Source organism: Barbatula barbatula (assembly GCF_947034865.1).
Source record: "Barbatula barbatula genome assembly, chromosome: 25".
NCBI lineage: Eukaryota > Metazoa > Chordata > Actinopteri > Cypriniformes > Nemacheilidae > Barbatula > Barbatula barbatula.
This window is the reverse complement of record NC_136788.1, coordinates 14,480,425-14,494,269: the sequence shown is the minus strand read 5'-3', so window position 1 is coordinate 14,494,269 and position 13,845 is coordinate 14,480,425. Positions and strand designations below refer to the sequence as shown.

The window sequence follows — 13,845 nt, the reverse complement described above, 5'->3', positions numbered from 1 at the left end:
TTTATGATACTGTGGTCCTGAGATACGGCTCGGGTGCCTTCAATTTAAACTTATGGACTTTTTAATCATTTATTTAACCATCCAACATGTGAAAAAGGGATAATGACCCAAAAATTTAAATTCTGTCATCATTTACTCACCCTCTTGTCCTGTCAAACCTGTATAGTATTTATTTTCTCTACTATGACAGTAAATGGAGGATGAGATATGTTTGGTAACAAATTATTTTCTTTGTGTTCAGCAAAACAAAACAAAATGTATACACGTTTAGGAACAACCTGAGGGTGAGTAAATGATGACAGAATTTACATTGAACAATCCCTTTAAGGCTTATAATATAAAACTAAATCTTCCTCAACAAAACAGCATGATTTCAGGTAACATTTACGTCCGCCGCAGGATGAAAACAACCCATGCGATGCACTGCTAATTATCTAACTAAAGCTCACCAAAAGCAAATTTCCCTCTCACTTATCACAACTACAACACAAAGACAGACATAGACACATACAAACAGAAATGCAGAGAGAGAGAGACCATTATTGTCCTTCCAGCTTTCAATCTATGCCATTTGATGCCAAAACATTTCTGCTACCTCCATTTGAAAATGAATAGGCACTTTACCACCAATCGTCATTGGCAGAGAGTGCCGTCTAAATGAACCAGACCCGGTGAAATTAGTTTAAAAGCCTTGTTTCCTGAAGATGCGGAGGATCGGTGAAATGTACGCATTTAATGATGACAGCAGGTGTATTCAACTGTTGCTATATGCTGTTCTCTTCGACCCTCTTCAGTCGCGGCACTTGCACTGCCTGTACGGACTTCTTCAAAAACATGTAAGCAGCATTTGCAGATATTAGAGATTATGAAGGACATGTGAAAAACCTTGAAAGTAAACAAAACGTTGTCTATCTGTTTCTGTGTTTACTTCTGTCTTTCTCAGTAGATTTATTTTCGAATTGTGTCCCGGTGCAAAGCTCTGTAAATATTTTTCAGAACTGCAGCTGTCTCCGGATCAGAGCATCATTTTTAGCACCTGGAGGATTTCCTGTAGGAAAGAAAAAACGCCAATGAGATGCTTCATGTCTCAATTCTCTCCTCCAGATAGCAGTAAGATTCAATGGATGGCGCATGGTAACTTGCTGGAATCTCCTGCTTTCCAGATTTTGTTCTACCTTTTGCCAGGATACCCAAGTCTGCAAAGTCAGAGATCTAAACAATGCAATTTCGATTGTATAACTCTACAAATGAATTACAGCATAAGCCAATCACTGTGATATGTTCATATTGTATAAGCATGTGAGACCAACATCAATGCTTGAAAAAATTAGAACAATTCCTTAAACAATAAGATTTAAGACTAAAGCAACACAATGAAAACGTTTTCTAAAAAAAGGTAGACAACCCCTCATCCTGACTAAACAATAAAAAGCCTCTGAAACTGACATGTACTCTTACTCAACCACCAATGCATGTCAATACGTAAGCTACACACAAAAACATTTGTTTTGTTATCCCAAGATGTTAACGCTAACCTGCCAACACTGGTACCATCTCCCATTTAATCACAATACAAATATTTGATAACTCAGCCACGTGCTTCGCTCGATATCTAAGGCGCCCATTCATCTTAAAATCAGATTTTACAGACGACTCCGAAAATCAATTTGCTTTTAATAAAAGACCAAAATGTCTCGGCTGCCCATTTTTGAACACCATGCATAATTTTGTTGCAGATCCATAATGTTTATCGCTCTTTGCTCCACAACCATATATAAGGAAGAATTCCCTCCTAAGTTCAGTATTCTTAGACTGTCTCACCATTTCTGACTTTTGACACAGACATGCATTTTACCTCTCATTTCACGGACTCAAACCGATTAAATTCAGGATAATGGTCTTGACAGTAGATGTGCAGCACTTTCTGTTCGCTGGGTTGCCGAGGTGTGGGAGACCCGACGGCGATGGATTTCCCCGCTCTTTTCACATTCAGCTGATTGATCTTAATATGCATTTGTCTGGGTGCCGGGCCGGGGGGGTTACGAATGCTTGTTAGGGCTTCGCTGTTGCCGCGGAATGGCAGGTACACTTTTAGCAGTTGCTATGGGTCTTAGCAGGAGTGAAGACTGTAACTTCCACATGTCAGTAGGAGAGGCGCTAATGCAAGACTGGTGGTGTTAACACATTCGTTAAAGAACATTTCCTTCCGTAACTTTGTAAGCTAGACTGTTCCGAGATTGAAGACTTCCTCCTGCATCCTTCTACACACTGGAATAAAAACCGAGAAAGAAAGCAGTTTTGGCTGGAGGCCCAGGGTGAGACAGATTTGAGGCAAATCCCCTCAACAATCTAGCACCGTGGCTGTGGGCTTCTGGGATTCAGGGAAGATGAAATTGTCCTGGCGTTAAAAAGAAAGGAACCGTTCTCCCTCCATTACACCTGACCTTATAACGCTTAATGCAATCAGCGAAAGGCCACAGATAGATGAGGGTCTATCAAATAGAACAAGCTAAAATCCAGACGTCTTCGATGGGGGGAATTTAATCACAGCTGATTCATGAAGGGAGAGGAGAAGAACGACAGAGAGCAAAACAAGTAAAATACTGCTAGATTGTAGATTGTCAAATCTCGGAAACATCTAAATAGGCCAGCGCACAACGGTCCTTCAAAAATCCTCTTCAAACATAATGGTGCAAAAAATGCTGTGGAGACTGAAAGACACAGATAGAGAAGGGGGAGCACTGAACGGCTAATTACTACCGCGCTGTCATAGGCGACTGATTACTGCAACATGATGGTCCGACAGATAAAACTACGAGAAAGAGCGATACAGTCGGATAAAACAGTGAGAGGAATCTCTCTCTTGGGGAAACCGACGGCACGTAGGAACACCGTGCAGTTATGAGATTTTCTATAAAATGCATTTTTCATGAGAGTATTTAGGAGCCGCTAGCGCACATCTCTGAGCGGCAGGTGCTCCACAGACTGCATTAAACCACAGAACGATGCGGCTCACAACCACTTTATTCTCCGAACAAAACACTCAGCGTCGCAGTTACTGTCAGTACATCAAAGCTTAAATCAGTTAGCTGAAGGACGCGTCGACTGAAAATTTCAGCCGCTATTAGATTATTAATGATAATCTTAAATCTAATTTGTTTTATTTTGCCTTGTTCTGCAAGCACTGTCGAGCTTGTGCAGGGGCTGCAGCTATGCCAGAGGGGAATTGGAATCCCCTGGTAAGGCCTGGTTTCCCTCTGAGTTTTTCTTTCTCCTCCAATTGAGTTTTGGGTTCTCTCAAGCTTGTCTACCTGCGAGAACCTCTAAAATATTTACAATCATAGAGCTTCTGCAATGTGACATTTTGTTGCAGCCAAATCTGGCAACCCCGCTGTGGATGTGCTGATTGGATTGGAGATGGCAAGTGAGTGTTACCTGTTGTCATTCAGCTGTGTGTATCTGGGCTGAGGGTCTGGGTCTCTGTCATTCACATCATAACTGGCATCTGGATCCTTGAAATAAAACAGAGAAAAGGAAGGTCTGTATTTTGACACTCAACATTCCGTTTCTTTTGCGTTGCTTGAATGCACAATGCGTTTCAAAACCTAGTGAGCCGTCTACAGACAGAATTTTTCATAGATGTAGTAAGACACTATTCTTTTAACTGAGTCTGTCTCTATCAGAGGAACACCGTCTGATCTTACAATTAAATATATCTAGATTTATAATTATGGCATTATCATTGGAGCATTGATCACAGCTGTCCAAGAGAGATTTATTGTTGTAGATAGCTCACGTAGTTTGTGGCAAGATCGGGGTGATCTTTCTCGATGCCGTCATCCAGAATGGTCACGACCACTCCTTTTCCCGTAAATCCCTGAGCCCAAGCCTCCCTCACATTCAGGTCTCCACGACTGGGATTGAGCTGCAAGGTAAAATACATTTTACTAGACATATTTCACATTCAGTTTCACAGCCAAGCTGGGAAGAAAAATTCTGGAAAGAGAGAAAATTATTCCTCAGTGCTTTTATAAAGAGACACCCCCTTGAGCAAGGAAAAGGCAAATGTTGGACTTGGGAAAGCTCTTGAATGTGGCACAGAAGCGCAGGACAGGGGACGCTGTGTAAAACATGAAGCCCCTGAGGTGTTTTGATGGGGTAAGTTAACCAAGTCACACACAATTTGACCAAGACTTCCCAATGGGGGAAGACCCACCTACAGAACTACACACGCACACGCAATATTTTACCCTTGTCACAAAGGAAGGTTCAGCGACAGGAGCTAAAGCAAATGAAAGATGACCGTTCACACAATGGCCCACACATTTTTCTCTCCCAAATTGGAGCATGTCGGCAGGACCATCCCAAATAGGTGTTATCCTTTTTCCCCAACAGCTATTCCCTCAACAACGAAACCATTCTCACGTCTCTTTCGCTCTTTGGACGTGCTTTTCTTCGTAATGACGCCACATCTAAATACTTTCGACTAAACTTAGGACATAAAATGAAAATGAGAACATTGGATGGTGAAACACAATGAAGAACTTTAATTTGCACATCTTTGGATAACTGGCCCTTTTACAACCTTCTCTCCACTCACAAAAAAAAACACACATAAAAAGAAACCGACAGAATCGAATCGGTCGTCTTTCTGTGCTGCTTCGTCTGTGTAAACAACTTAAAAAGCATTCATTCCCCTGTCATCAATAATACAACCTCCATTCTTCACTATAAAATCACCAAGTATGTGTGTGCGTGTGTGATGTTTAACACAGCAAAACACACAGACGTGGCTTAAAAGAGGCGTCGGACGAGATGAAACTTTATCAGATTAGTATGCTAATGCTCAACGACAGCTCTCGCGTTTGTGTTGTCGTTTATGGCCCACGGAAAAAAACTCTTAGGTCATTCAGTTCACATATTAATGTTTTCAACTTGAAGCTTGGTGGCTGAATAAAGAATAGAGCTTTAAAGGCAGCTTACCCAAAACAAACACACACATTCGTGTAAGTCTTCACACACATAACTACACACATAATTCAATTATTTATGTTTTTTATAAGAAAATGAAAGTTATTCTTGAAGCAATTTTTTCTTTTCTTAAACATCACACACGCACACACATACTTAAACATGTTAAAAAAGTAAACAGGGTAGATTTCTTATTTAACGTTGCCTTGCACTTAAAAGCTGTTTAAACAGAACTTGTATCTGTATGGGGATTTAGTGTAGGAAACCATTTAAGAACGTTCACAGATCAAGCGCAGATGGCTTCCCGCTGCAAAAGCACTTGATACACTTTAAATTCATAACAACTGCAAAATAAACAAACACAGATGCTGTTCACGTACCAGGTACCACTGCTGAGGGAATTTTGGATCTGTGGGTTCGATATGAATGTCTCTCTTGTGTCGTCGCTTGGCAATCTGCTGCTCGGCCCAAATCACCTAAGAAAAATGAATAATCACACAAATACACACATTAGAGGTAATAACAAACACTACATTTCAGTAAACTGCTCTCTATCTTCTATATTGAAATAGCATGTATGTTCTTACTGCACGGCTAATTTTCACACAAAAAATACCCAGATTTCACACGGATCTGCACATTGTAATTCAATCTACTCTGTCATTGCACTTCACTTTGTTCTATGAGTGCGTTTCTGCATGTTTGACTCTGCGTGTGCACATTTCTGTGCATGTACTTCATTGGTGTTTGTCAAATAAAAAACACAAATTTGATTGGTTTATTTCTTTCCCAGTTGTGTCTCTTTTCAACAATGACATTTAATGGAGTACTTGTTTCCTGTTTCTCAATTTCCCCTTAGTAATCTTGTGCGTTTCCTCAAGGGTTTAACAAAACTTGCTCATGTTTGTGCTAATGCTGTCAAACGATTAATTGCGATTAATCACATCCAGAATAAACGTTTGGTGTTTACATAATACATGTCTGTGTGCTGTGTACTGTATGCGTAGGTGTTTATAAATACAAACTTCATATACACAGTACACAGACATATTTTAAGTAAGCACAAACTTTTATTCTGGATGCGATTATTCATTACACAGCCCTAGTTTGCGCTCATGTTTGCTTGATATCAAGTTTTACTATTAGATCTAAATAATCTCAACATTCCTATTTTTTACAGCTATGCCGTTTACAAATGTACCCCTTTAAATTCTTACTGTTGTGATAACAATATTGTGCATCTTTTGTTTTCACAAATGTTTCAATATTTGATTTTCTATTATCCAAAGGAATTAGAGGAGATGCATCTTAACAAAGATGCTGTGTAAGTAAACCTCACTTAAAACACAGAAAAGTCTATTCAACTATGCAAGATTGCAGTTTTGCAAGAAATGATTTTAAAAAAGCGAGACACAGCACAAACACTAGCAATTACACTAACCTAGAGGTATTCGAAAGCACGGTGTAAAATCTAATCAGGTAGAGATGTATAGACACCTCGAATGCATTCCCTGCAAAACAATTGTTTATAATGAAGTCAAAGGTCCACGGGGCTCCTGGTTCCTATACAGGGATCATTTTTTCACTTCATGGGGACAACCAGAGGGCCTACAGTTGATCTTGTTCTCATTATCCTACCTCTCCCCTCCTGCTCATTACTTTTGCCTTGAAATTCACAAACAAGCCAAGTCTACAAGCCTCCCAAAGAAAACAACCCTCGGATCACCGTTACAGAAAACCTAATTCTAACAGTTTAGAAGCACCAGAACATCAGGTGCTTCAGCGCAAAGCCATGTTTACATAATTACATGTGACTGGAGGTTGTAATTTACACTTTTTTCCATTTTGGTGCCTGTAGGAAGACAATGGACTATCTCTTGGTGGTTAATGGATGGGTTGGTGGCTTGGTGGTAATACAAGAATAAAATGCTGTGTCTGCGTGTTTTTTTTAAAGACTCACAATCTTTATTGCGATGCAACATATTCTTTCATGACTAAATTATCACATAGGCTACATGAGATGCAACCTTTAAGAACCCACAGCATGCAAAACAGGGCACAACATACGGTGCAACTTACAAAATAAATGCTTGATGTGCCTGCTTGTGATTAAGCAGATCCATTATTTCTTTGTGAAAAACAAACATGGTTTTTGGGAAGGCGGTCTACACAATCCCCTGTAAGAAACCATCCTGCTATATGATGTATTTCAATCAAACCAGCAAAACAATTAGCTTAATCCTTTCACAGGGTAAAAATGTGGTTCATTTTATTATTCTCCTCTTCTGAGCAGCAAGCTTAGCTTTCACAGCGCATGTTCTTTTAAAAGACGAGTGTGATTCACACAATCACCACACACACATACACCCCCAGACGCTCAAAATCCTTTGAGTAAACCGTCCTAACGCCCTTGTTTTTCTGAAATGCACGGGGCTAAATTTATCCCGAACACAGCTAATGTGCAGCAAGGCCGGGTCAGATTTTGAAGAATTCATTTTCCTGTTTCTGTCACGTCTTGCTGCCCTCCGTTCCGCAGAAAAGCCCACACTGACTTTCCCGGCGAATTAAATTGTGGCAAAGGAGCGAAAGAGGCGACCTGCATTACATTTCACAAATTCTGAAACGTCGCTGGAGGGAATGTGCTGCCTTCAGAAATCTGCTACTTTGGCATAAACCCCGCTGACCTCGGCATGCAGAGCAGGCTGTGCGTTGTGTACGTGTGTTTTGTATGTGTGGGGCTTGCACAAAAATTGAAGTACCAGCAAGAACGTCTGACCCGATGCGATACAAAATGGATCCAGAGCAGGACCCTGATTCTGTTAGCATCGCATAAATAGAGGCTAGCACGCTGGGGAGAAATAATCCGGCTTGTCTCTTCACTGTTGTCTTTCTGCCTCTCATTCTCTCCTGTCACATTTCTGTGTTTGGAGTCATACGATGTCTTTTGCCAGCGTCTGGTGGGCAGGTGGGGTCTGGGAGGGCATCAGTATTAGGCGTGTAGTTGGATCTCTGGAGAGTGCAGTGGGTTTTAACTAGCGGCTGAAGCTTCAGAGAGTGAAGATAAGAGGCTTGTCAGTAGGAGATCTATGGAAGCCCGCAGCCAGCGGCCCAAATTTGCAGTCGCTCGGGACGCCTCTGCTGCTTCCAGATAACTTATCGGCTGAGCCAGGGTCTTACACTTTAGTACCCACACACACATGCGCACAAGCTTAAAAAACTCCAGCACAAACGCACATATGGCAATAATACGGCCAGTCGACCATTTGAAGCTTAGGACTGGCTATTCCCCCCTTTCTTGTCTCCAATCGTTGTGTATTGGTGATTAAACCTTACCTGTGGCTCGGTGTGTAGTCGGATGTGAACTCCGCGATGGCTGAACAAAGATCTCTTCACCACGCCCCTGTGCTGGAAATGATAGTAGTCCCCGAACACCTGTGGAGACGCACACACAAAGAGAGGTGATATATTAAAGTGCTGTTCCAAAAGAGCCCCGTCCTACCCAATGCACAAGGTCATCTGGTCTTACGCTCCAGAGGGAAACACCCTCATTAACTCCAGCACCTGCACACAGATCTGGCCATCTCTCTTTCTAACACACCTCACACAGACCCACACGATCACGAGGCACAGCCGGGTGAATTCATCTCTATCACAGTCCTAATACAATATCTGCGACCAATCCGAAAACAAACACATCTCAGACATTCCCACATTGAGAAACAGTCAGTGAAAATAATAAAAGAATGATCACTTTCATGACCCAGACGCATGCTGACACGTGTTATGCATTTTACTTGAATTTCTTTGTAGAAGACTGGCGGTACGGCAAACACGCACATCAAAAGGGTTAGGACTAAAATGTCTGGTGCAGACCAAAAGGAGGATGGAGATGAAAAGAGAGCGTTCTAGAGATCTGACTCCAGTTTCCATGAATTTTCATCCAGGGAAGCTGTGATTTTGTTGTCATGTGTTTCAGCTCTGTAAACCAGCACATAAAACGCAGAAATCTCACTGCTTCTTGTCCGCCTCATGCCACACGCTAATGTGTGGGTAGACACGTCGCTCTGCTGGGCGGCTCGCAGCCCTGTGTTCTTTGAGCTTGTGATTGTTAGAGAGGGAATATTTGGACAAAATCATGCCTCTATCATTACTCATCTTGTGTTTTTCATTGCAGAACACGGAAAAAAAACTTCTGCTCACTTCGAACTACACAAATAACTCACAGCAATGTTCACCTATTCCAAATGACGTCAGTGGAAATGTGCTTCACTGAATGGATTCGCCACTAAACAGTAAAGTGTCTCCATCCTCTAAAATGACGTTCATTTATCAAAAAGCATCCCTGCTGGGCTTCTTTTCCCCTGACACTTCACTGCAGACAGTCTCTCTGCTTCCTATGCTGCCTCCGTCTCCTTTTTACTCGATATCCTCTGACTGTCTCCTTGTGATCAATAGCATGACCTCCACTGCCATCATCTACCTGTCCGCTCCTGTAGATCAGCGTTCCTGGAAGTTTGGTTTCAATGACACTCTATCACACCTGACCGTAATTTTGAAGTAACCTCTGTAATTAGCTGGCTCAAGTGGGTTTTCTTAAGGTTTAAGTTTTTGTGTTACAGAGCAGGATCAGCACAGCTTAGAATGTGAGGACTTGTGTAACAGTGATTACATTTAATGTTGAACCAATACAATTTGACGCTAGCATGCTAAGCCAACATTGCAATACTGCAATATGCTTAAAAATACACAGTGGGTAGAGAAATCCTAGTTTGGTTATACTGCACGATTTTTGATTGACACTTTTCAGTATTGAATGAAATTCATAGTTTATCAACGTCTGGCTTTTTGCTGTGCTCAGCGCAATGCATTGTGGGATTTTTTTTCAGTTTTCAGATGGAAAATGTGTCACAAACTGCTCACATTTTCCAAGATATTAAAGTCAGATATTTTAATATGAACACATCTGTCATCAAATTCTGAAAAGACCAAATTATATAAGCAATGTTTTCAAAGCTCTTAACTCTTTTTGCGTGTCAAACGGCATTTGCTGTGCTGCAACATCCTCAACACCGTGGCAAAATAAATTGCATTTCCTTCTAACTTGTGAGTTGGCTGTCTGCATCGAATGTGAAGAGATAAAAAGACTGAGAACCACAAAATAATACCAAGAAAATAACTAGACAACATATTTCGATTGTGTTGTGAAAACAAACATGTTGTCCAATTAAGTAACACTTGAATTAGCTGCTTACTTTAATAAATCTGTCGAACAGATTCCAAAAGAGTTTGAAATAGTAACTATTGCTCACTAACTCCCTCAGAGCAGTCTGACTCACTTGATGTATATGACATTGGGAGTGTAAATTGCAAAAAAGTTATACATACACTTCTAAATAAATGATAAATAACCACAAAATAAGCTCAACGTAGACAGGGTCTGTGGGGGTCCTGTATCACGTTCTAAACTGTGAAATGTTTTATTGAGACCAGATGCTAACTTTAACTGTTCCAATCACATCACACCGTATGTGCCGTCAGATGAATCACAGTACTAACACATACACTGAATCTCACTCATTTTATCCTCTGTATTTGCTCTGAATAACTTTTACTTAGTCAGATTTTAATATTAAACCTTGGTGTATAAGCTTGTAAGTGTAAACCTGCAGGTCGAAAGAGAAATAGGAACGATGAAGATGGAAAGAGAGACAGAAAAATAGAAAGCTAACTTTGATTTACAGCAGAAGTGAATGTGAACATCATTCCTCTTTTTGGCATGATTGTATAATTCATAAACTCACGGGCCAGATATCTAAAATAACTAATTTACTGTTCTCTGTGACTCTGTTCATGTGGATACTCACATACTGAGTAATAGTGAGGATGTTTTAAATGGACAGTCTACTAAAGCACAGTAAACTCAGATGGGAGTTTATGGTCTGCTGATTTTTGTGTGTGAACCTTCCCTTGAGCATCTCAACTCTCCCCTCAGCATTGCACATTTAACATGTCTCCCTTATTTAAAACACCAGAATTAATTCATCAGCTGATTATTAGAGAACATCATGACCTACACTGGGTGTATAAGGTAAAAAGACATCAAGCGTATGCGTAGTGCTGGGAAAGGGAACGGCAGCAGTTTAAACACCTATGAAACACGCACGCCCACAAACCCTTAAAATAAAACAGGCTGTTTTACAGTTGTATATGGTCTTGGTTATCACTGGCTCTATCCAGGTTTCTCAATGCTTGACAAGGTTTAGACACAGAGAGAACCCAAGTGCAGGCAGCGGTGAAGTGGTTAACAAAAGAAGATTGATTTAACACAGAACACTAAACCAAGAGACACACGAGGGGGCAAAACAATAATCACAAGGGATAATAAGACAAGCAAACAGGAACGTAGACTAACTAACACTAGACTAAACAACACTGGACTTACAGCCAGGAAATATAATCGTCTTCAAGACCGGGTGCAATATGACACAACAGCAATGGACCGCAGAAGACACAAGGGCATAAGGGCATAATATAGGCGAACTAACAAAGGGTAATAAACAAGGGACTGGTGTTGGGAATTAAACACTGAAGGGAAGCTAAAAAGAGAACCAGAGGGTCGGTGCCAAAGACGAGCGCATGTTGTCACAAAATGGTTTTGGACAGAACCCAGATGCAGGCAGACGAGGGGTTAAGTATAAATGTTTATTAAATAAAAGACCCACAATGGGGAAAAACAAGAACAAAAACACACTAGAAAAAAAAAACACTAGAAACAAAATGTTCACAAAACTGAAACAGGAAACAGGGTAGTCCAACAAGACGAGAAACGGGGATACTACCGTGAGCGTTGATAGCAAACACTAACATCAGACAAAAGATAATGCACCAACACTGAACAGAGCGAAACTGAGACTATATAAAGGGAGACACTAACGAGGAGTGATTACATGGGGAGAGTGGTGACAGGTGATTGGAATGAAACCATAACGAGTGAAACAACTAACCAGGTGATGGGACTAAAATCCTAACGAAGGTGAAACACAAAACAGACGATGGGAATGAAACCCTCATGAAATTACAGGAGATAGGAGGGTGGGGCTGAGAGACATAACAGGAAGACACGTGGCATCAAGTAACCACATAAAGCCACATGTCTCCACACATAACACAACAGAAACCCGAAAGACGTGGCAATGTCATGACTCTGCCCAGGGAGCTTGAAAGCTCGAGACAGGAAGGACAGAATCCTAACACATGTTATGTCATGATCACAATAACGTGTCTCTCTCTACACACAAAACAAGAGGTTCTGCCCCTAAATCAAGAAAAGCTAGATAAGATGGGACAGAACCATGACAATACTGGTGTAGTTCATATGGTAATACTGGAGAGGAAGCTTTGCATAGGGGATGTTATCCTTATCAAACTTGGTTTGATGTTTAATTTCAATACAGCAAAATTTTACTTTCCATTTTACGACTGTTGCCAATGTCGGAGTACTGTCCGTCTATAAGGCACAGACAGAATTTTGAACTTTGGAAAAAATAATCAACATTAAACTTAAAAATAGAACTTAATCTGGTTTTCTGTCCCTCTATTTCAGAGATGATGATTTCTGTGTCTTATGTAAACTGTTATCTAGTATACTTAATAACTGTCTCAAACAAAACTCCAACATTGGCAAACTTTGGCAACTCCAAATATTACAAAATGCAGCTTTTTGTTTCATCTAAAAAACAATGAAATTCTTTATTTAAGTTGATAAGGATTGTACTATTATGCTTAGAAATATCAGGGGAGCTCAGGGGTGTTACCAACAAGGCCACCAAATGGACACGCCTCAAAGGGACTTTGCATCAAACAGTCTGTAGCCTAAATTAACTTTTTCATGTTTTGTGGGTGTGCCATTCAAAGCTAAGACTACTGTTTCCCCATCTAAAAATTCACCTACAATTACAGACACACAGAAAAACCTCATTAAACGCACAGCAAGGAACCCTAGCTCACATAAAAATAAATGAAATCGAGAAGGAGATAAAGAGAGTATTGCAAAAAGTTGAATTAGTTTTACTTCTGCATTTGACTTATTACACTGGCAACATTTCTTGAAATTGTATTCGAAAACTCACAAGCATTCTCTTTCACTATTTTGTTTCACTACATTGATTTTCAAATGAGCAGCTTCATGTTTATCAAGTCAAAGTTGAAATGTTTTCACTGCATTAAGCTACTTTTTTAATTATACAACCAGCTTGAATACCGAATGCTGCGTCTCATGAAAAAACATGCGACAGCTATTGATCATGTGACTCACTGCATCATCGGTACAGTTGCATAATTGGTGTGCATAATACACGAGTCAATACAAATCTATTTTTCATAATTGCCAGAGCAGTGAGTAGTAATGAATAGATTCATGTTAGATGCAGGAACATGTGCCAAAAGAATTCTGGGAAATTATCAAAACAGCTTTTGATGCCCCACTGGGCTCCACAGTAAGCGATGGAGCTGACGTTGGGCTATTGATGTTCACAGCTAAATTAAATTCAGAAAAGGTGACACACCTCAAGAATATAGAAATGTTCCACAAATGACCTTCAATCAATAGGAATCTTATCAAGTATCCTTCTTAAACTTTGGTTTTTAATGAACAAAGGGAGTTAGAGCCCTGGGTGAGCAAGGATTTTGGCTGTGTACCTTTGGTTTCTGTTCTTTCAACACAATGTTTTGAGCAGTTTATGCGTCATGATTTCTCAAACTATCCTGAACTTGTCTCTCAAATGGATATATTTTTATCAAACATGTTACTATCTGCACAAGAACATTTGTAGTAATAGCCAAAACATTGTATTGGTCAAAATGATCATTTTTTAT

At 40.3% G+C, this 13,845-nt stretch overlaps 1 protein-coding gene across 1 annotated transcript in view; it reads right to left on the bottom strand.

The window, feature by feature from the left end:
• Positions 1 to 13,845, bottom strand: part of furinb (furin (paired basic amino acid cleaving enzyme) b) — a 53,696-nt gene that overhangs the window by 19,629 nt on the left and 20,222 nt on the right. Inside the window, exons 3-6 of the mRNA XM_079450768.1 lie at positions 8,305 to 8,403; positions 5,352 to 5,447; positions 3,797 to 3,925; positions 3,436 to 3,512 (exon numbers count right to left, since the gene is read on the bottom strand). Of these exons, the coding sequence (XP_079306894.1) occupies positions 3,436 to 3,512; positions 3,797 to 3,925; positions 5,352 to 5,447; positions 8,305 to 8,403 (401 nt within the window). The remainder of the gene's footprint in view (positions 1 to 3,435; positions 3,513 to 3,796; positions 3,926 to 5,351; positions 5,448 to 8,304; positions 8,404 to 13,845) is intronic.